The sequence below is a fragment of the Aythya marila genome (assembly GCF_965140915.1).
Source record: "Aythya marila genome assembly, chromosome: 1".
NCBI classification, from domain to species: domain Eukaryota; kingdom Metazoa; phylum Chordata; class Aves; order Anseriformes; family Anatidae; genus Aythya; species Aythya marila.
In genome coordinates, this window is record NC_139042.1 from 105314312 (window position 1) to 105338944 (window position 24633).

General features: G+C 37.0%; 1 protein-coding gene across 1 annotated transcript in view; it reads left to right on the top strand.

Moving 5' to 3' along the window:
- The window catches only part of ROBO2 (roundabout guidance receptor 2), a 465479-nt gene extending 446404 nt beyond the window's left edge, over positions 1 to 19075 (top strand). The window contains exons 25-28 of the mRNA XM_082784840.1: positions 3533 to 3703; positions 10576 to 10836; positions 15315 to 15416; positions 16607 to 19075. Of these exons, the coding sequence (XP_082640966.1) occupies positions 3533 to 3703; positions 10576 to 10836; positions 15315 to 15416; positions 16607 to 16611 (539 nt within the window). The 3' untranslated portion in view covers positions 16612 to 19075. The remainder of the gene's footprint in view (positions 1 to 3532; positions 3704 to 10575; positions 10837 to 15314; positions 15417 to 16606) is intronic.
- Positions 19076 to 24633: the final 5558 nt, after the last annotated feature.

Genomic DNA, 24633 nt, shown 5'->3' on the forward strand with positions numbered 1-24633 from the left:
TAAAAGATGGCTACTTTACTGATAAAAATAGTTAAAAACCTCATTTACTTCTTAGATTAGTGGGACATTGACTGAGTAAATTTGTTTTGTCATTTAAATAAAAAGAAAGAAAAAGCTGCTGTAGATCTTCAGCCATCTACTATGGGCAAATGGGACCAAACAATAACTTAAAATTATAGTGTTATGCTTGAAGAGTCTCCTAAACAGTCTTGAATGAAAGGAGCGAATCCTTCCCAACCTTTTCATTTTTGTGTTTTTATGGACTCAATAAAAATAATGCAAAGATTCACCCCAATTTAATGCCACTTGTTTCAGTCCCTCTGAGAAGTATAGTTTCCACCACAAACATGCACATAACAAAAATATATGGGTATGCAAGCACAGAGATACTTTTAAAGATGATTTCTTGTCATAGCTATGTAAATGCAATATACAAGAATGGGATGAGAGCTCTCTTGTCAGTTATATTTTCTTAGCTTAATCAGGTCACAAACACATTTAAACTGAGCACTTCCATGTAACTCCATGGATAGATTATTAGAGTTTAGGGTAAAAAAAAAAAAAAGAAAAAGAAGTATCCAACTCCTGTGGCTATCTTTCTGTTGTCTTTTTATTCTCTTAATGATCCGGAGGCTAAAGTGAAACAGGAAGCATCTGTAAGGAAACAGCCCTCCCCTTTTTCCCCCCCACAAAAATATCAGCAAATGGAAACAACTCCGCAAGGCTTACTGTAGTTTCATTACGATATGATACCTCCCAGAGTAGTGTGATCAATCAGACCTGCCTATTATGGATCTGCTGTACCACAGTAAATCCGTCATAGTGCAAAATGGTGTTCTGTAGTGGAGAAGCAGCAGAATTATTTCTGTTCCCTGCTCTGGAGGAAAACTGAAGCTCCTGACTTTTTACTCCTTTGCAGTTGGGACAGTTATTTTCTTCCTTTCAGAACAGGTGTGAAATATTCTCACTGATGTGAAAGAAGTCCAACTCAATAGCCTCACATGGGTGTGTTTGATTGCCAAGCATAAAATGCTCTGGTAAATCCAGGCACAAGGCAAGGCATCTCTCCTGCAAGACACTTTGATTCCATTTTCCAGAAACCATTGTGTGATTTGCCAACGTAGTTCAGCCAGTTTTCCTTTTAACACCCATGGGAAATTAAATCAAGAATTAGTGAATTCATCCTTGTCTTCATTTGCACACACTAAATCTGCTATAGAATCTGACACTGCTCAGCAGTTCTTCCTGGAAGGGCTGCATACAAAAATAAAATGCTGTAATCAGATATTAGGTGCATTGAAAGATGTGTTTTGGGAGCCCACACACCATTTGTATTTGCCCCGTGTCCGATTTAGGTCAGTGCTATTTTATTTTTCTTCATTTTCATGGAGGGATAAAAGAGAGAGTTTTTAGAGTATATATTTTTTCCAAACCAACTTTCTGAATTTATAATCACATTTCTTTACTTCAGAGAATAAGTGTGAAGGTTCTTCATCCAGCACTTGCTAGTTGTGCTTGGATGTTGCAAGTTTATTTTTACAAAACATATGTGTAGCATAATGTGAACTAGGATGGAATTTCGGGCTTAAATCCGAATTTCTTCACATTAGTGGCCTTTTTTTTTTTTTTTTTTTTGTACTTTTAAACAAGATCTTTGATATTTTGTCCATGCTCATCTAGTCTTTTATACTTATCTATGAAACAAAGGCTTGATCACTTTTCTTTGTCTAGCTGCAGCTGCAGCTGTGCAAGCTATAGAGGTTGGTGTTTCCAGCCTTCAGCCCAAATGCTTATTACTGCTTTCTCCCATCTCCAGAATTAGCTGCTTGGGTGGGTGTTCTGCAACCCATTTCAGTTTAAATGAGCCAGGTTATCAAAGGCATACAGTTCATATTCTTTAAGTTCAATTAGATTTTTTTTTTTTTTTTTTTTTTTTTTTTTTTTTTTTTTTTCCAGAGAAGAGTTACAAAAAGTCCACATGAATGATTCAAATGTGGTAACCTCTGGTAGCTGGCAGTGACATGCAGCTGTGAGACAAGCCAGCCTAAAAGCAGGGTCCTCCTAAGGGTGCACATCAGTCAGAAGATAAAAGCTCAGGCCTTAGATAGTCAGAAAAATACTGAAGTCAAATACAGAGGTGTTATTCTAACATGGACTTATTAATGCTAAGTAGTATGTTAGACTATAGCTACATTTTTCACTTTGCCCTCTTTTTGCATTGAGAATATTTAAAATAGTGTAGTAGGTAGCATTTTACTCCTGATTAGGCTTATCTAAATCCAGTTGTATGTGGTGGCATGCTGGAAATAAGCGTGTCTGTTACAATGCATGAAGAACAGTGTGGTACTCAAGCATGCCTCTTCCAGAATTTTGGCTCTTTTAAGTTTTTTTTTTTTATGAAAAAATGTAACTCACAGGAGGGTAGACTCTGGACTAAGTTAACTAGAAGATAAAGCAGCTTCATACTAGCTTAGGAACAGTTGATCAGAAAAACAACAGCCGTTTTGCCACTTTTCACCAAATCTCAGAGCATTTGGGCCTACGCTTGCACTGACAGAGCAGAAGTTCTGACTGGTTTATAAGCTTCCCCCTGCAGGGGAGGTTAAAGAAAGTAATAATGTTATATACAAGTTCTAAACACATCAGAATATTAACAGCACTGAGATGCTGGTAAGAACAACATACAGGAAAAAAAAAAAAGAAAGAAATTAAAAGTCAGTGATACTTAGTGTTCTCAGATATTAAGTAATGAACAAGCCTAGCAAAGTGTTAACTGAATAAAAATATCAAAATAAGAAGTGGAGTAAATGAACTGTGCTCCTGCAGTTTCTGCTGTGATGCTTATCATGACCTGCTCCATAGAACAGCATCAAAGATGATTTTAAAAGAGAAATCATGTAGCTTGTTTAGTCTATATATAAAAAACATTTGGGGAATAAATGCATTCAGAATACATTGTAATTAAACACATAAAATACTGAAATGAACAGGAAAATTTTACCTTTTAAATTCCATCTTTATTTCTTGAGAGAAGAGAGCCCTTAAGTATACAAAGCTGCACTGCTACATAGCTTGCAAAACCAGTAATGTTTATCTCAGTGGAGTTACTCCAGATATACCGTGCACATGGGAGCTCCTAAAATGAGAATCTGGCTCAGCAAACGTGAAGGTGGAAGGCAGGAGGAGATAAATTTGATATGATTGCAGAACTGTTTTCTTTCCCTGCTGAAGGCTGAGGAGTTGTTATGACACATCTGTTCTGAACACAGAGCAGGTAGGAGTTACATGGCGTGCAGTAGTTTTAGCACAACAGATGGAATGGCTTTAATTACAAAAGTAAAGACAAAAGAATGCCAAGTTTCTCACTTCGCTTGTGGTGTAACTTAAGCAATTGTCATCAGCAGGTACCTCATGGGGACACTTGCTTGCCTCTGAGAGTTAGACCCTATTTAATGTTTCATAACAGACATTAATAGAACAGCCTGTTTCAAGTCAATAATATTTTTTTTTCATCTGGTTTCTCTTTTTCTAGGCAAAGCATACCCTTCCTCTCAGAGACCTCGGCCAAGCAGTCCTTTTTCTACTGACAGCAACACCAGTGGAGCTGTCAATCAGAATCAGAGGCCAAGGCCCACTAAAAAACACAAGGGAGGCCGGTTGGACCAACCCCCCTTGCCTCATCGCAGGGAGGGAATAACAGATGGTAAGTGTGGTGGTGGGGAGCCCCTGGCAATGGGCTGCAACAAGCGGGTGTGCAGAATGGGGGAGCATAAAACTCTCTTTTAAGGCATGTCCATTACCATGAATTACTTGTTTGGTGAAATGGGGTTGGCAGTATTGCAGTGTGGCAGTGCTAGCAGTGTGGAACCTGGTTAAGTGACTCTTCAAGGACCTTTTATTTGTTTCAGCTCTGAACAAGTCAGCATCTCTTAGTTTTTTTCAGATCTCAGTATAAATCTTACAAAAAAATAATAATTGTGCTGTATATGAGTTAACATTAAAACGTGACTCATGGGTAATTTCACATTAAATCTAAATAGCCACCACCAGCACTAGCAGCAGATAGTGAATTCCTAAGGAGAAATGTACAGCCAGTCCCACAGTACTCTATTTGGTTTGTGCTGTTTTTCACAGCCACCCACAGCTATAGTAATAAGTGCCATACTTTCATGTGAGGCATGATTCTGCCTCACATCTTGTCTTCCCTGCTTCATTCCTGAAATTCACTGACATCAGTGACTTTGTTTTCCTCTTTCATCTGCATTTCTCTCTGACCACAGCTTTCCATCTAGAAATTTCAGGTGTGTCTGCTCTGCTCTTCTAATCACTAAGATCAGCTCAGCTTTCCATTATCTTTGTCCACCCGGTCTTGAGTTTGGCAAAAGATGCAGTTGCTGTCTGTTACTCTTTGAGGAGGGCTGGATAAGAAGGTGGCCAGCTGACTACCTCCCCCTCTTTTGTTCTGATATGACTGATCACTGTAAGTGTTGAAATGGTCAGAGGGAACAAGCAGGCAAATGGAAAAACAATGTTAAAGGAGCCACCAAGGATAACTGTAATGCCGAGCAGATGGGAATGTGATCACGTTCCTCATGCTGACCTCTCTTGCAGCTTTCAGGGCAGGGTGATTTTGAGAGCTCAGCTGATCCACCTGCCTCAGTGACACTCCTGACACTGGCTTGACCATGGAAACAAGTGTGATGCCAGTGAGTCTGTCTCCTAATTTTTAGTACACCTCAACAAATCTTCCAGCAGATGTGGAAGGTGTTAAAAAAAAAAATCACTTTAGAATAAAAGTCTTCTGAATTCTAGTAACCATTGCTTGAGAATCCCTTCATTATCTTCTTTTGTCAGGTAGCATGTAATAAATAAATTTGGTAGAGAGCATATTTAGTATGGTTTATTTATTACTCTAGGTGCATGTAAAAATATGTTAACAGTATGCAAGCTGGACTGTGGCCATTAAAACAACCACAGCTCTCCTCTCAGCCGTGTTCATCAGGTATACAGATAGTTTTGCAATATGTTCTGACAGATTCCTTGATTGTCAGACCACAGAGCGTAAAACGGGTTCCAGAAGTGAAAGTCTTTACTAGAAAGGTTATCATTATATCTCATGTTCTGAGACTCACCCTCCCTGCCATATAATTTGAGGAAAGAACTCAAAATAGCTTAGACCCTACTCATATGGTTTTCATTGGTTTAAACGTTAATGCCCTCCACTTCTGGATATATTCCAGAAGCCTCCATGCTACACAGATCTATTAAATAGATGTGTCCATGAGAGCAGTAGAAATTCTATAGAAATTCTGGGTGTTGCTTTTGGTGCTGGCAATACTCTTTCTGTGAATACAGTAATTCAACACTTTTGTATGGCATATCCTGTCACACTGAACTATGAACCTTTTGGGCCACAAATTGCGTATACATTTGTGTTTGTAATGCACTAAGTGTGCTGGGACTTTAATCTTTTTTTTATTTTGAGTACTATTACTGTAGGAATATTTGTCAATAAGGTGATTATCAGAAGATGGGAATCTAACTCAGGTCGTGAGAGAAGCATGACTCCTCAGGGTGTGACTCCATCATAAAATCTGACATTGTTTTGAATTGGTGAAGGAGAATGAATTTTAAGATTTATTTAAAGAGAGGAATCTTCTATGGTCTTTGATTTATTCTTTATAAAGCATTAACTGTAGTGGAGTTTTTTTAGTATATTTGAGTCAGACCACCAGTGTTATACCCTTATGCTCAACGATCAACCACTCAGGCATAGGCAGTAACAGTAACAACTTTTGTGTGCAGGTAACATAAAATTTTTCTGTTATAAACCTAATTCAAATGCTTACTGTATGTAGTAAAAATGTGTAATGTATTAAAATCATAGAGAATCCTTTCTCATTCTCTCTTACCACAGAAACAAACACAAATTGTACTGTTTTTCCATCTCAAGTGTTACTGAGTCATTAAAGTGTAAAGGCAAGTCTGAGTCATAGCTAAATTTGCAAAAGAACATTTGTCAATTAATGAAGCTAAAGATTGCTGCTGCCACCTGTATGCATGTAAACAAACTAAATTTAGGAACCTGTGGTATACAGAAATTAAAAATGGGAATTGTGTGCTTTGTGTAGAATATTGCAATGAAATTAACAAAGATGTGCAATACTACTGTTCTTAAGCTGCTGTTAGAAAAAAGAAGTAGGAGAGCCTGGGACAGATCCAGCAATTTTGAGCTCAAATTCAGGGCTGTTTATTCAGCCTGGGCCTTCCTGATTTTAGTGGGAAACATCTCTATACATTTTCTCTTGGTTTGGAGTTTTCTCTTGGAGATGTCTCTAATCCATTCCCTTATTACTGCTTCCCCTTGGATTTCTCACATGAGAATATACTTAGTTTGTCAGTCTTATTCAAATTCCCAAGCTGGATGAGTCTTAGCATCCTGTGTTTAGGGCTCATCACATATTGAATATGTCATTTTAAATTTCTATTTCAAGTAAGCTCCAGCTATGTCCTTTCTCTGCCCTTTCTAGTACACTTCCCGAGCACTTCTTCCTTGTTAACTGTAACCATGTGGGATAGTGTAAAGGACCCATGGAACTGTAATGTTTAATGTGTATCACACAGATCCCAGATGTTCTAAGCATATGAGGATACAGCTTCATGCTTACTTTTGACACCAATCCATACAAATCTCCTAAAAGCCTATTTTTTCATTTCCTTCATTCTAAGGTCAGAATCCTCTGGAGACTGATTCTAGACTGAATCATTATATTTGTCCTCCTGTGCAACTTGGTTTTTAACTTCCCTATCCTAAAAGACTTTGGAAACAACAGAAAATCCACAGAGGAAGTTAAAAGCTCTTCCTTAGTTGAACAAAGTGTTTTGTTTGTTTGTTTGTTTGTTTGTTTTTAAAAAAATAGAGAAGTCATAGAGGACATGTAGTTATGGATTAAAATGGAGAACTGTGACTTAAGATTCCTATTAACTTTCTCGCTGTCTTGCTATTGTGTATTACAGATCAATTTTTGCTAAGGTGTGCGGTGGAGAAGTTGCTTACCTACTGATGCTAGAAAATAGTTCAGAGACTTATTAAATGTAGCAGTAATTATCACCCCTAGGAAAACAAATGACTAGCACAGATAGAAAGATATGTCCTTATACTTCTTGGTTTTATAACTTGCTTTTTTTTTTTTTTAGTTAATTATGAGAGGTTGAGCCGAAGCTTAACTGGTGCCTGAATCATTTGGCCTATGTTATGCCTTCTAAAGGAAGGCTGGAGTAATCCCAAGCCAAACATCCATCTGCCTCTGATAAGGCACTCTGATGTCCTACAGCTTTTCAGTCACAATCCCTTCATTACTAAATCAATAAGACCATCACTGCCCCTTTCCTCCTCACCCCTCCCTTCCTTGATACACTTAAAAAATTGCCTTGCAAGTCTGATAATCCTGCCATTAGATGCTGCAAGTGGAAGTTTGGATGGCATCCCACTAGCCTAGGAAGTTACTAGCTCAATATGGATTTTCAGGTGTTTTACCTGGCACCTGGAAGATTAATGTCATGTAAATGGAAGTGCAGTGACAATCAGTGACATTTATCTTTACTGAAAATCCTCCTGAAGTCCCTAATTTTCTACATTCAAATCTTTTCTGGAGTGATTGACATTATGGAATGAGTTTGCTTGCCTCTCTGTGGTAATAAGTCTGCCTGTTAGGGAATGAGAGGACTAAGTCGTCTGATCTCTGTTACCCTTTAGTAGCAGCTGAAATCCCAGTCATTAGCCATCATGTATGTACAGACTTACAAGTGTATGCTGAGACAAATAGATGTCTTTTGCTGGGAAGAGAGATGAGAGGTAGGAAAAGGCGAGACTTCTCTGTGGCATTGGAGACAGAAACTCATAGTTCCAGATGCACGGTGTCTTTATATATGCTCTGACAAGATAACAGAAGATCTGCAGCATAAGATGAGTTGTGGAACAAATCAAAAGACACATTGCCACACAGAGCTCTCCTCCAGCTTCTTTTATTAAAAAGGAAGGGTAGGTGTTAATGTGACAATCAACCTCAGTAAAAAGGTGAAAAAGCGAATGGTTTAGTCAGGTGATGGTTGGCTAGAATTAGTAACCTCCTCTACAGATCTTCTCAGACATATCTGGCATAGTTCAGTAAGCTTGTACTCAGGCTGGAGACAGCTCATATTAATTCTGTAGTCCCTGTAATCCTTCTAGAATTGTGTGAAGCTGTGAAGCTTCATCAGAAAACAACTTTTTTTTTTTTTTTTTTTTTTTTAATTTCAGCTACCTCAGCCACAGGTCTAAAACACCCAAAGAGCTTCACAAACATGTTTTTTCATTTCATTTCTATTCATCAAGCAATTATTATGCCCATTTTGAGGATATGTAAAAGCAAAAGTCAGGTTAACGTCAAATCAACAGCATAATCCTACTGTAATTCCAGGAGTAACAGATAGATCTAGAACATACAGGACAGGTTAAGTACAGTCTTTGCTTCTCAGTATCTAATTAATAACAACTATTAGATTGCAATTGCTGAAGAAAGGTGCTGTATGTTAAGTTTATATAATGCAATAATTTAAACCTTTTTTTTTTTTCTTTTTTTTTGGTAGTGATACTACTACTTACAATTTTAGTTTATATTAAACTAAATATTTAATCTTGGAAAATTGCATTGTCCAGTGACATGTTATGACTGTGCTTACTGGATTCAATACATCTCCATTGCTTACACATCACAACTTCAGTAATATCTATTTCAGATTGCATAAGCAGATGCCAGTTGTTCTGTACATTAGCTGGTTACGATTGCAATAAAATCAGTTATAAGAAAAGCCATTTTGGAAGCCAACACTATAAGCAATTTTAACATTGGCAAGCTCCCATACTCTCCTGCTTCCACCTACATTAACTCAAGCATAGTCATTGTCATGAAAGGTCACATCTATATTCATAACTAAAAATTTCTCAAATAAATTAGATCTGCAAATAAAGAATACACCAAACTGGCTAGAAGATTGTTATAAAACCATTCTAGCCAGAAGATAGATATCTTAATCTGGGATATAACACTTCAGCTCTTAAAAAATATACAGAAGCAACATCAGATACAACTTCTTTCTCTTTTAGATACAAATAACCCACACATCTGCACACAGCAACTTTGGAAGCATTTGTGCCCCAAATGTAGGAGACAGAAATACTACCTCTAACAGCAAGGACATGAAGCTTCATATAAAGCTGAAATAGAGGCTTCAAAATAATTTAGCTTCAAAGGCCTCCTCAACAATATATAAAATGAGTTTAAGTCTCACTAGGATTATGAAAATCAGCTCTTTCTACAAGTAAAAGGGTAACTTACTCTTCCATGCCTTTTGAATTCCTTTATGAACCTTCACAACATGAATGTACAAAATAATAGAAAGTGAGGTGTAACCATACCTAGTGTAAACTAACATAGATTTAGTGAAGTTAGTGAGGCTGCATGGATTTATTTATGCATTGACCAGAACGATAATTAAACAACTAAATATAAACTAAATATAAAACAGGTAGCTTATATGGTAGAGTATACTATATGCTCTCCTTTTTCTTTCTTTCTTTTTTTTTTTTTAATAATCTAAAGATTTTCTTAACTCTTACTAGTCTATCATATGGTTTATGTGAAAGTCTTACATTTAGATTTGCCATTGTCCAGATTCTATAATTAGCTTGGGTCATGAACTAAAAAACACAGTGTACTTTTGCCTCTGCAAATGTGATTAGAAGCTCTATCACCAATTTTACAAGCATCTTAGTCATAAACTTGAAAAAGGTATGTTGATAGAGAGACCAGGCAGGTGTCTTTCACCTTTCAACTGAAATTGTGTTTTGATTGGTTATATTTGCAAGACTGATAAGCTTAAGAGTGGTGGTATTCTTGTCTGTGAGGACTACAGCTTTTGAGAGAACTTTGAAATTGTACTTGAATAAAATGTTCACTCATTGCTTGTTCCATTTGAACATGCATTTACCAGAGACACATTGATGCATTTTCAGTGACAATAGGTTTTGTGAATAATTCTTTCCCAAGATTTTGTGGATTTTTTTTGGCATCTTGTTGAAGTAACATATTTAGATTTTAAGTGTAAGCCTCAAGCTGAAAATGAAACCCAAAAAAAGCGGGTGATGAAGCAAGCCTCCCAATATGATAGGGGAAAATTACTCTGTCAACTGGCACAGATCTGGTTCTTACAGTTCTTTCTTCTTAGTCGCTACACAAAGAGCCAGATGGAGTATACCCCATGGAAAATAAATATCATTCTTGGAAACGTAAGTCAGGGCTCAGAGTCTATTGATTATTATGGATGTTAGAAAGAGCTAGCAACACAATAACCTGCGGTAGAAAACTAGTGGAAAGTAAACAGACATTTTTCATTAACATGAAATTTCCTCTTTTTAAAATCAGCAGATTCATACCATTTGTGAGGGATTTCTTCTGTTTGTTTCTTTTCAGCATCAAATAGAAGTTCTGTTTGAATTAAAAATTAGTTCATCTAAATCTTATTCACGTTTTTTAGATCTTCCACCACCACCCGACCCGCCTCCTGGTCAGGGTTTAAGGCAGCAAATAGTCCCTGGCCAGCGTGGAGGCTCGGCAGAGAGGAAAGGAAGCTCTCTTGAGAGGCAGCATGCACCCAGCGTAGATGACACAAAGAGCTCCTTGGACCGGCAAGCTAGGACGTCACTAGAGTGGCAGCGGCAAACCCAGGAGTGGATAAGCTCCGCAGATCGCCAAGAGGATTTCAGGAAAGCCCAACACAAGCAAGCATTCGGATCAGGTGCGTGTGCGCTGCACCAAATGAGGCCACGTAGAGGGCTTTTTGAAGCTTTTCAGTTGAGGATTTCTGTATCTGGCTAAGATAGCCTTCCATCCCTGCATTCCCACATTGCTGGGGCTCACGCTAGAAAATGAAAAAGAGACATAGTGAAATTGGAGCTTGTGGTCCAAGTTTTTTCCCTCCTGCAGCCATGAAATCTCATTAGCACCTAACTTGGTGTGTTCTTTGCGGTGTTTTGGCAATTAATAATGTTGTTAAGCATAGCAGTAGGAAAAAGAGGAGCAGTTTCAGGCAGGCAGGAAAGGAGGAAGAGATTTTTAGAGTAGTTTCTGTTAGATGTATTTTTTCATACATACAGGGCTATATTTTCTAGTTCTTTCAACTTGCATCCAAATTGGCAGTTGTTTCAGTATATGTCCTTCTGAACTACTGCCACTCATTCAAACTATATTTATAACACTGTCTTCTCCTTATTCAAGTATATGACAAAATAACATTCATCTCCTAGGCCTAGCAAGATGATAGCATGGGCTTTCAACTTTATACAGGACCTACTTGTTGCTGAGTGCTGACTTTATCTTTTAAATGGATTTCAAGTCTGTAAAAATGTGTAAAGGAGGCAATGATGAACTGGAGTTGCAGTTCTACACCATTTGCAAACCCCTTTTCTCAGCCTGACCACGAGTGAAAGCTGCTGTTTCAGAGCCCCTTACTAGGGTATTTTCTTTAAGCCACTAATTATATGTTATCCTAGTGATGATTAAAGTGATACAAGAAGGCAGTTGTTCAAAGACAATTAACACACAAAAAAATACATGATATGCGGAGCTTTCTTTAGAGCTACACTACTTCTTCAAGTCTGTATGTAGCTGTATTGTAGTGACAATAGACACACTCATATTATTCATCTTTTTTTTTTTTTTTCAGATTTTATTCTAATACTAACTTTCCTAGTTAATTTATCACCCTAATATCAATGACATTCTAAAAAAAATAGTAGTATGCTGGCAAAGCTGCCATGGGGGCAGGATTTACTGAGTAAAGTCCTCCTAGGAAATATTGCTATCCATATTAAAGTTTAAACATTTAAAATACAGTACATATTTTAAAATGTAACAGTAATGATACAGTTAATACCCCTTAATCTTTCAGCTGCATAAACAAGTGGTTAGTTGTTCATGTTGCTAAATGATGATGTGAAGTCTCAGTTTAAAAATAGCATTAGTGTGTGAAATTAATGCTACTTGGTGTAATGACAATTTTAACTAAAATGTGCAAGATGTACAAATGTATACAAAATAGCACAATATACTTCATGCATCTTTTTTTTTTTTTTTTTGAAATGAATATTAAGTATACTTGTTTGACCTTCTTAACCACAACTTTCCTCCTTTCCTCTACTTTAAGTGTACAAAGAGAAGTTGTCAGTTATTCTGTGACATAGAGGGTACACAGTAGTAAAATTCCCATACTGCATGACTTGCATTTTTTGACCATAAATAAAAAGAACTTGATATTGACACTTCCAGTGCCCTATCTGAGCACTGACTTTAGGGCTGGAGTGTCTTGTTCTTGTCAAATTCAGGATGACCAGGGCAAGTGCTTATCCTTCATGCATGACAGAGGGTTGCTCTAGGAGGTACTGTGGTTTTAAACTGGTGGGACAGGTTCAGACCTTCATACCTGTATGTCTTTCTTCCCATCCCTGCTTCTGCACTATGTCTTTCTTACTCTGTACACTTTTCTCTGTTAGTTTTTTAGAAGGCTGCACTTGGATGGCATGCTTATTTTTTAAATAATATTAGTTGTGCTTCTTCTCTTTTCCTTTATTAATAACAAAGATCTCTGGTAATATGTTCTCTTCCAGTTTTCAAATATTTTCAGAGGGAGTTATCATTAGCTATTAACTTCCGTAAAATAAGTGTCTTGCAGTTAAGGGAGCTTCATTCAGACATTGCCAGGCTTTGGGTGAAACTTTGAAAGCAGATGCTTTATTTTGAAGGTGAATAGAAATAGAATATCTGATGTTGGGAGCAGGTGTCCACTGATTGCATTCAGAATAGACAAGATAGCTGAGTTCCTGCTAATGGCTTAATTGTGGGACAACAGGAGAAGCACATCAAATATGACATTCTCAGCTACCCCTCTACAGAAAGTAGTGCTAAATAAGGTTAAAATAATTTTGACAATATTGGTTATTCTCTTGGGTATATTGGTTAGCCTCTTGGTTATTCTGTTGGGTATAGAAATGTCTTACTTCCCGTGCATACCCAGATTTTGTATAGGATAGAATTATGTTATAGAATAACTTCAGAAAAGGCTCAGTCTTTCAAAGAGAAAGGCGTTGACAAAGCCTCCCCATATTCTTTGCAAGACTGAGGCATGGGGCACTGTCTTGAGAGCTGTCTAATGAAAGTGAGCCTATTCTAAGGACTTTAGACACCTACCTTTCATGTGCTACAACGTTACAGAAAACTTAGCCCTAATTTTATGTTACAATTGCTTATTTTATGGATTACATTTATTTCTGAGGACAGAACAGGTAATTTAACACACCATATGCTCTGTAATGATAATGTACTTTATATTTATTCATGGTCGTTTTTTCTCGATATTTCATTGAACCCAAAGGAGGCCTTATCCCGAGTCCACAAACTAGAAAAACAAATCAGTTGACCATATATGTCATCTTCAGACTCTTTTGTAATGCTAGTGACTTTTCCTTCTATCCTCTAAAAATATATCCAGCTTTCTGCTAAACTGATTTATGTTGCTTGCTTTATTGCTGCCTTAATGCAAGCTGTTCCATATTTCAGCCAGCCTTTGGAAAGCAGGTTTGCATCAGATTCTGTTGTTAGGAGTTGATATATAAAGAACAGGTAACATAATTTAGGAGGCTTTGGCTGTTAAATGGCATTTTACTATGTCTTTTAAGCAATTCCTTACATTTCAGCAAGGGCAACACAGTCATAGCACAAAACGCTGATAATGTCCTTATGTCCTGCAGTGCAAATATTCTGGTCCCTTGGGCAGAGCCATAGGGAGATACTTCGGCAGAGAAAGAAGTCGGCTGTCTGCCCTCTTCTGCAACAGATTTATCTTATGAAAAGGTTCTGTTCAATAGGAGATCATATGGGGAATTCATGTATCCTACACACTTGTGTTGGTTGACACAGAGAAGAAAGTCCTGTGTCTCCTCCACAAATATGTTCTCGTTTAGCGTTTCCCTAAGTTAATTGTGTGCCCCTGCTGCAGCCAAGGCAAAGGCTTCGAGATTGTGAATAAAAGCATTTTTATCTCCTCTTCCTTTCCAGTCATCCCCACCTACTTTTCTTTCTGCTCCCTGTCAAAGAAAGTACGTTTCTCCCCATCAGATTGTTTAAGAGTGAAAACAATGGAAAATAGAATATTAAAAAAGCAACAGCAACAACAACAAAACACCTTTTAGCCCAGATTCAATTGAAAAAAAAATGAAGATTCAAGCAGGAGATATTCTACTGATTTCAGAAAGAGCAATTTTTGTGTTTAAGGCTAAGGATATATACTTAGATTCTATCTTGATTCAAACAATTTAGCAACGTCTTTTTCTTCTGCTTCTAAGACAGCAAAAGTGGATCATACGCAACAAAGAAAATAGTTCTTCTGTTTCAGTGTTAAATCAGTGCTGCTGTTTTGCTTCTTAGATCAGGATTATTACAACAATATGCCCCAGAAACTCTAATCAGATGAGATGTCTTGTTTTACTTGATGCTATGTAAAGATATTCAGTCCTGTGTTTTATTGAGTATTAATGCTACTCTTGCAAGCAGTTCATTATTATAGGTCTTTCCTAAGAGGTGAAGTGAGCAAAAGTGAACCTTTTCCTCATAACAGAATATGAAACAAGCTGCAAGATTTACTCACCCCAAATATTACAACTGCTAATGTTATGTGTAATACAATATTTTCCAATGTAATTCACAGCCAGTTAAAAAAAAATCTTCAGCGTACTTTGCTTCATTAGAAATTACTGAGCTGCTGGAAGCTAATTAAATTAGCTGATATTGTAGTTTTTTATCTAAATTGATTGAGGTAATGTTACCATAATTTAAACTAAAGAAAAGGAAAAAGCATATTCATGTAGGCTTGAAGCAAAAATCTAATTATAGCTGCATTGTTTTGGAAATTGTATGTGTATCCATTTTTATTAAACAATCTATGATTCGTGATCTATTACCTCATAATGAATCTAGGCTTTTTATAATTAATACAAACTAACTTGTGCATTTACAAGAAAGAAAGATTAAACTCATGCTTTTTTTTGTTTGGTTGGTTTTGGTCTGTGGGGTACAACAATGAGCTGTGTATTTTCTTTGGTGAAATGGCTATACTGTAAAGGAAGATAAAAGATAGATACCTGAAAGCAGGGAATGAATATGATGAACAGAATAGCTTGTTTATTTCTAGTGTATTGATTTTGTTTTGTTTTGCTTTTCTAGAAGAGGCACTGGTACCTTATAGTAAACCTAACTTCCCATCCCCTGGCGGACACAGCTCTTCAGGAACAGCTTCTTCTAAAGGATCGACCGGACCTAGAAAAGGTGAAGTCTTGCGAGGAGGTCACCAACGCAATGCCAGTGACCTTCTTGATATAGGCTATGTGGGATCAAACAGTCAAGGACAGTTTACTGGTGAATTATGTAAGTTTATCTCTAGCTATAGTTCGAACTCTCAAATACACAAAAAGACACAAATTATAAATCCATTGTGAAGAGAGGAGGAATTTCAGTGTGATAATCAGATTAAATTTTATCAAGATATTTTTGACTTCTGAGGTCTTTTTCCTTTGATGACAACCAAATGAAGTTCATGTGCTGTTTCACTTGAACCAGTTCAAATCTTTTTAAGTAATGCCAAGGTTATCTACATAGTACATCTTTAAATGTGTAGTAGTAGTGAAATTGGAAACAGTGTCAAAATTAAATAGAAATTCTAATATTCTAGAATTTTCTTTGCAAAGTAAAAAAAAAAAAAAAAAAAAGTATTGGAGATTTTTCTCAGAGGAGTGAATGAAAACTGAACTTCCTGGTCATAGTGGCAAGGTTGTGCCTTTTCCTAAAAGGTTGTGTTTTTCCTAAACTAACAAGGTTGTGCTTTTCCTAAACTTTCTGTTGCTTGTTGAGTAGTGTTCTGCTCTTGGATATGGGTCCTGTTTTTCAGCTGTGCTACCCAGTTTCTCAGTTGTATATCCCAGCTCCTTCCTCAGTTTTCCTGGCCAGAGGAATTATTTTCCAAATTTTTTTTTATTATTACTCAGTATCTGTTAAACCTTGATAGAACCACACTAATGCTGCACACATAATGGTGGTACTAAATGCCTGAAAGGTTTGAGTCTCTTGCTTGAAGTATGCCAACATCTAACCTAGCTCAGGCATATTGGTATTTTTACTAGTAAAAGCAATGTAGTTGTTGGCATGTCTGCCTCCTATTTGCGGCAGTCAAACTCTCAGTACCTACCTACTGTTACCTCCCAGTAGCTTGTAAGAGAGCTGTTGGTGATTCTCACACACCCTGAAATGTGCTATCTCAGGTATGGATATGGTGTTGGTAAGTGCTGAATTTTAGCATCCATCACTTTTCATCTTAGCAATTAACTCCCTTCTCCCAACCTACTGAATATTCATCTTGTGCTGCAGTAATATTGCCATAGGCTTTGGTTTGTGTTTTTATTGTTTTGTTTTGTTTTTCTCCTTATTACAACTTCTTTCTTTCTCTCTGTTTCTTTCTATAGAGTAGTTGAGAAGACACATTGCAAGCTGCTCTGATGGACCATCAGGTCTGAACTCATGGAAGTGATGACACTAAACAGTGCAATGAACATTTTCTTTATTTATGTACTATTAAAAGAACTGTAAATGCAATGTAAAGACACACAGCCACACATATCCCACAGATAATTTACTTGTGTTCTTCTCTTTAATACACCATTCACCTTAAACTATTCCTTGTCAGGAGTATAAAAAAAGAAAAAAAAAAAAATCACCCTCCAGGATGAAAAGGGTTTCCTTCTGTATATAATTTCTTTTGTTGCATTGCTATGCAAGTTCACCTTCTTTTTAGCTATGTTCATATTCATGTCTGTTTTTATTGGTCTGTTGTACTATATGTGAATTAATAGGCTGTGGTGCCATATATTAACTTTTAATTGTGTAACTTTTATGTTTAAAGTTTGCACTGCAATTTTATTTGGTGATAAGCACAAAACTTTACTCCTCATGACATGAAGAAAAAAAAGAGACTGAATGTGTGAAGAAGGTTTACGTACTGTAAGCTACTTTGGATAATGCTGGATGTAAAGGAGTATGTTAGGTGGTTTTCCATTGGGGTGTAGAAATGAGAAAGTGACAGGCAAAACTGATGTCAGTGAAGACATCAGAGACCGATTTAAATCTTTTAAAAGCAGGCAACATAGCTGCTCTTCCAATTTAAGAAGGGGTCAAAAGTTAGAACTGTTTGTTTAAAGAGTGAATATGAAAATTAACAGTAGCATAAGGTGGCCTAGACCCTTTCACTAGAATGATACCCTTAGTATCCATTTTTAGCCATCCAATGCCGCTAAGTAAAGAGAAGAAAAAGAAATCTTGCTACAAACAAAAGAAATTAAGGTGTTTCACTAAAGCTGTTTTATATTGCAGTTTGGAAAGAATTATCATTAATTTCTGCAACCTAAAATAAAAGTCAGAAATTTCCCAGGAGTAACAAACTGTATAAACTCAAGGAATACCTAGTAAGTAGTTAAGGATGCAATTTTATTAAGACTGCTTATTATTCAGGCTGCTTCCAAAAAAATAAATGTCAGAGTATCTTATTTCGTCTTTCCAATACATGTACAGTACATTAGAGGATAGAGCTGCACCACTGAAATTCATGACATTAATTGTTTTGATGCAGTCTAGACAAACTTTCATGTTCTTTTACCTGAAGTTTGTGAGAGCTAAAGCTGAATTCACTAAATTTTAGTGTTTGGAAGGAAAATAACAGTCAAATTATTTTCAGCTTGCATTAAAGATATTACTTGAGATACAATGCATCCAAAAAATTGGATATTAGCAAAGAAAATCTTTGACTTTTTTTTTTTTTTTTTTATGAGTGGCTTCACACCCTACTATGATGAGGAAATAATGCATGTTTATACACTTTTTAATAAACCAAACTCTGTAAGTGGACATTAATGACAGCATCCTGTCTCTTCAATAATTTTCATGACTTTGTCCAAATCTTCTGTACCTCTCAAATCTCAATGAGAAAATTGTCAACTTTTCTTAGAATATGGTATGTGGGTAGCCCACTCATTTGATGCTTAATTTAAATATTGCATCCTACAGCTTATTTCTGTTAGTTATCTGACCATAAACACTAGTTTCCATTTGAATACCTTTTTCGTATAACCAGTCTATGTTGTTTTATATATTGCCTTGGAGCTCACCAGTATTAAGGACACTTTTAGTAATGGCAGAATTTTAGAAAAGTAAATTAAAATGCTAAATATGTGTTGCTTTTCATTTCATTAACTTGTTCCATGATAAGATAAAACACTACAGCCATCAGCTATAACTCAGCACTATCAAATATAAAAAAAAATGCTAGTTGACTTCCTTAAGGTCAAGATCGTTATTTAGCAAGTTACGAACCAAAAAAAAAATAATAATAATAATTTGAGAGAAAAGAATGCATTTATCTCTATATGTGACCAATAAGAATAAGTAATTTTCCTGCTTGTTAAGTCATTATAGTTAAAACCATGGCTTAAAAATGTGCAAAAATGTTCAAGCAAGATAAAGAAGGCATCGTATATAAATATGAATGATTTTTTTACGTTGTTATTATCATATGAAGAGAAGATTATTCGGGGTACGATTCAAATTGAATTCTCCTGAAAATGTTTAACTAAGTAGAATATTTTTTCTGTCAATTTGAAAGCTTGTGCTGAGCTTTGGTGGAACACCTTACTATATTCTATTTAAAATTCAGTATCATTAGACATTGATAAAGTCATCCCAATTACTTTCAAATATGTGTTTTATCTCTTCCACTGGAAAGTAAATGTGTGTCAGTATTAAAGCTGTGCAGTACCATGATACTCACTAACTTGTCCATCTGCTTCTGTACATTTTTGTTCATTAATAATTTGCTTACAATATTACATGAGGTGTTGTTGTGTATCTCAAAGTGTCTCCATTATCTTACAGGTGATGTCTCTTCTTTTTTTCTCTCTCTCTTTTCTATACAGTGTATTTCCAATGAACCACAGTACATATTTTTTAAAATGCCATTTAATTTACTATTTTAAAAGAAGTATTCTTTTTTTTTTAAAAAAAGAAAACATTTATTGTGAATAATGTGTTTAAAGAAAAGGGATGTTGTGGCAGCACTTAGAATTGTTTTTTTATTATTATTTTTTTTTAAATACAAAACTGTTTATTGGCTACAGTTGGTTCACGAAAAAGTATGACCTCTTAATGTGTTTCATTGGTATTGTTAGTGCAGCAAAGTTTAATTGGCATAAAAAGTTGGTTAATAGTACTGTTGAAGTGTGTATTGTATATTTACTGGGGAAAAAATAAAACATATTCACATTTCAAATCTACGTTAAAAGACCTTGAGTAAGGACTCAATATGTGAAAATCCAAACTGGAAACAATCAGGCAATAATAACATAGACTGAGCTATAATCATCACTGTCCACTTACAGGTAACAAGGATCATTTTATAACATGTTTTCTGAACTAAGCTAATAGTTGTCTTATTAGTAGCCTGATGGCATCACCTGCCATAGGGATTTCTGATGAAGATTCTCTACGTTGAGAATAGTTGTACCAATGAAATTGCACTGATGCAGCTATTCTAGTGATACATTTGCATCTTTACTGTCAATGTACTGTACAGTACAGTACTGTACAGTACAAGCTTACTTTGTTTAAAGCCCATAATGTAGTACACATGTAAAAACCTGTGCTTAGCAGGTCTGAACCCCTTGACCTGGGGTTTTGTATTGGTGGAGCTACTGCCAATCCAGTACAGGGTGTCCACAGAATGTGGATAGGTGCTAGGTCAATTTTTCTCAATCTTTGCGTTGAATATATGCTCAATTTTTAATGTGGGAGGGCTGAAGAGTAAAATAATAAATTGTTACATGTACTTCAGTGGTGTATTGCTACCATTTCAGTGATGCAAACAGACTTTTTTGTTATTTAATATTTCTCAAGTCCTTATCCAAGTCAGTTAACCTTCTGAGTAACTTTTGGCTGTCACCTGAAATTCCTTGGGAAAAAAAATACAAAAAAAAAAGAAAAAAAAAAAAAAAGAAAAAAAAGAAAAAGAAAAAAAAAAAGGAGCATGGAATGTTTTAAGTATATTGATTTAACTATAAGCCAATGTAAAAGGAAGACGTGACTGTTAAAAAGAATAATATGCTGGTTTATGCATTGGCAGTCAGGAGAAAAGATGTATACTAGGGCTGGGAAAGAGTCCTCACAACTGACAAAGGAAAGGTACTCAGGTTGGGGGAGATTCTGTCAGAAACTGTTTGTGTTTTTTCTTTTTGTTTGTTTGTTTGTTTGTTTTTAAATAGAGGCAACTCCTTTGGATTTTCTACAATGTAATTTTTTTTTTCTCATGTTGGTTTTTTATTTATTTATTTATTTTTTTTTTAATGATTAACAGCCTTGGGAAATTTTAGCAGGGGAGCTAGAAGGAGAAAGTTGTCCTATTTTTATGAAGTCTGCGGGGAATTTGTTTGCAGAGGGGAGGATTTTTTTAATTTCATTTTTATTTTTTTTAACGTTATGTTTTTTTTTCCATCTATCTGGAACACATTAGCTAAAAATAAATTATTTTCAAAAACCATGTGGGCAATGGACACTTCATTTAGGAGGTACATTCAAGCAGCAGGAAATATAGCAAAGAAGAAGAGTTATGCTGATTTAGAATCAGCCAGGTCCACGTCAGTTTCTCATGTAACTCTGAACTGCTGATAATATGTAAGAGCTTCATTGCTTTAAGTGTCCATGCCACAATAAATTACCAAAATTTAGTGTCTTTGGGACACTAAATCTGGTCCTTTGTTTTAAATGCGTGGTCAACCCAGGTCAATGGAACTGAAATACACTCAGGGTGTGTGAGACTCCATCCCTGATTGTTCCCACCCCAGCAGTCTGCTGCTGCCAAGCAGATGTGGCAGCAGTCTCAGCAGGCACCACGGGACCCCTTCCCTAGGCACCTTGTAAGGCAGCTTGTACCTTAGCAAGGACAAAGTCTGTCAAGGCAGGGAAAGTCTCCAGCAAGTTAGTCACTGCAGACTTTCACCTTGGGACTGCAGATCAGGCAAGTCTCATGTTTTGGGACCACCCTCTCCAGTCCTTGTGTTAGTGCTGTCCTGAAGGCATGTACACTTGGTGCTGCCTCTCTCTCTGGATCCAAGGCATCTGGCACAGGGGCTGCAAGAAAAGAGGTGTGGAGGGGCTGGGGATCATGCAGAGCTCTGCATGTCTTGAGTGGCTGGATGTGTGCCCTGCTGTCTGGAGAGGGCCAGGGATCACAGGAGAGCAGTGGTACCCAACCATCCGCTCTGACCTTTCTACCATGTTTCCCTGCTTCTGTTTTAGACTGACCTCTTGCCCTGCCAGGTGCTCTTACACCCAAAATAATACGTATGGCTTAGAGACATCTGGTGGGACCCAGAGGAGACTCTTGGCTATTCCTACATGCTGTGAATGTGGGCAGTTACTGGATGTCTGGGGAGAGCTGGCTCTGAGCTCTGGTGCTGTTGTAAGGACTAGCTTGCTCTCTAACCTGCCTTTATGTAACTGTTCAGCTGCATCCAGGAAGGCCCCAGCAGAAAACAGATTCTTTGAGCATGCCTCAGCACTGCAGTCTCTTTTTTGACTTGAGACTCCTCATTCAGTCTGGCACAGACCATCCTGAATTTGATGCCTCTGTCTCACCACATGGCTTGAGGACTGAAAATTGCATATGATGACAGTTAGGCCAGTGATGTTGTTGTTCCTCTCTATGCAGCAGAATGAAAAAAAAAAAAAAAAAAAAAAAAAAAAAAGAAAAACGACTGTCACTTTAACAGAAAACTTTTAAAACAATCCTCAAAAATCCAAAACCAAAGCATTTGAGATGTACATGTTTGCTTTTGTTTGGGTTTTGGTATTGGTTTTGTTTTCCTTTTCCTAGCTACCACTGAAATTGCTTTTTTTTTTTTTTTTTTTAATTAGCTGCTGAACTCTTCCCTCCTATTCTCTAGTACTTTCAGCTGTAAATAGGTTATGAAATAGGTTATGACATAGCAAATAATTACATTTGTGTACTTTCTGTGTTATAACTTTCAACAGCAAGGTCCACAGTTGCATTCACTTCAATTGATCAAAGCCAGATGGGGATTAAATGTGTTTTTTGTTGTTGTTTTGTTGTTGTTGTTTTCTAAAAAGGCCTGCAACTATTTGAGCTGATATTTGTTCCCCATTTATGCTGATCAGTGCATCTTTTGACTTCAAGGATGCCATTAGTAATTCTTGTTTGTGTTCAAAAGCAGGAGTCCATTGTGCAGCACTTGGAGAGCCACTCGGATGCAGGTAAAGAATATAACAGCTTGAGCAAGTGCTAATTAGAACCAATTAAACTTAATTGACCTCCTTTGGCAGTAAAATGCATAATAGAACTTGCTCTGTCCTTGCAAAATGGAGATCTCGCCTCTAAGCATGAGAGTGAAGCGCAGTTTCATGTATCAGCCTGTAGTAATTATGTGGGTATAACAACCAGGAAGCCGCTTGCTCCAATTTGTTCTAATAACTGAGCTCTACTGTATCAGGGCAGTGCAATAAAAGTAAGATTTCTGGTTCAGTCTAAAAACCTAATTTCTACAGAGCAAATGAGCATCCCAAGATACTAATACTAATCTCTAGGAATGAATTGGCAGAAAAATACAGAGTCTCTTTTATAGGTAAGTAATGGTGTGAGCATAATAAAAGGCAATTATATGCCTGCAAGCTGGAAATGGCTCTGATGCTGAGGGGCTGTGTTTCTCCTGAGGTGTATGCCACAGGGTGCCTTGTCCTTTCTGAATGAGCTATCTGCAGTTCAGCACAGGTCCTGCTGCATCATGCAAGGAGGTGTCCTGTGGGCTTTCACTCAGAAGGGGGCAGTGGCACCCATTTGAGGTTTGCGGTTCTGTGGTACTGGGACACGGTGAGGGTGTGTGCACCACTTCTGTGGCCTCCGGTGTGGACATAGCCAGAAGTATCAAAATAGAAATGGGGAGAGAGGGAGAGTATGAAGGGTGGGGAACCTAAAACTGTATGAACTCAAAGGCATCAATGGTGAGTGCTCAACTATACAACCCTGTGAAAACCCCTTCTTATTAGTAAAAGACAATTAATCCATTTTCAATGACCATGCTTTGCTGACTTTTTTCCTTATCAGGGCCCGAATGCGACTGATTTTGCTGCTAACTTGGCCTTACTATTAACAGCAATAAAGGTGTTAGTCAGGTGGGGACTTTGATGTGACCAGTAGCATCACTCTTGCTTCAGGGAATGTTCTTGTGCTGGCTTGTTAATGAATTTCTTTCCTAATGAGTATCATTAAAAACCCTTTGATTAGCTATTTGCGTGAATGCCCTTCCTTTTTCCTCTAAGCACTAGCTACTTGCACTAGCAGTAGAAAGATTTTGCCCTAGGCTGAAAGCATGCAGCTGTATTATTTCTTTCCTCGTGAAAACAACTCTGATGCAAACCATAATAGGAAAAAAAAGGGGGGGGGGGGAGGGGCAGGGGGGCACAGACATATGACAGAAATAAATAAAAGAGCTCACAGATGAGTTGAAGTTGTTTTCTACACATGTACAACCTGAGCAGGTGCTAACATTCAAATGAGACTATCATTAGGGGAAATTAAGAGCAATAGGTAGTGATGGTGAAGCATGTAACAATAATTTGCATACACCTTGAATGCCAACAGGCAAAGAAACAAATAAACCTATAACCTAGGGAAAGGAATGCCAGAGAATAAATGGACCGCAACAAGCAAACAAAAAATGCCATGTCATAAAATGTAGCAAAAAGCCTGGAAAACAAAATTAAAAGCAAAACAAGGCATTTCACTTCCCTGACCCCTTAATGAGATATTGATGGCCTAGAAATTGCCTACTCCTATGCAAGACAAAAGGAAGACTGAGAAGCACAAAAACAATTAGGAAACAGATTTGGCAATCTAAGGTTTAATAGAAAGAGATGTGGCATAGCAGAGTACAATTAATCACCAATAGCCTGAAACACTTTTTTATCCTGAGCTACTGCAGGCCTTTCTTTGTCCCTTCCCATCTTAAAATGACAGCCACTTGGTCCACTTTGTATTTGAAATAAATAAATCTCTCTCTCCCTTTCTTCCCCAGTCCTCAAATCCGCAGAATTACAGATGCTAATAAACAAACACTTTGCATTTACACTGGTGACACAAGCTTAAAACTAGCTGCAGCCTACCCACCCCCTTCTTCCTTCTTTTTTTACCATCAGGCATGAGATTCATCTACATATTTTCTACCTTGTTGTTAGGCATATAATGAAGCTTTTCTATTTCTGTCTTTCTTTGCCCAGAAAGCTGTCTTAGAAGCATCACACTTAGAGATTTCTACAAGTTCACTGTTATGTTTGATCTATGTGGAATATGAGGTTTAAAATCGGTAATTGGCTTTAGTTGCCTCTAGAGCATTTCTAAGTGAGAGCCACTGATGAGTCTAGATTTTAGTGTTTCAAC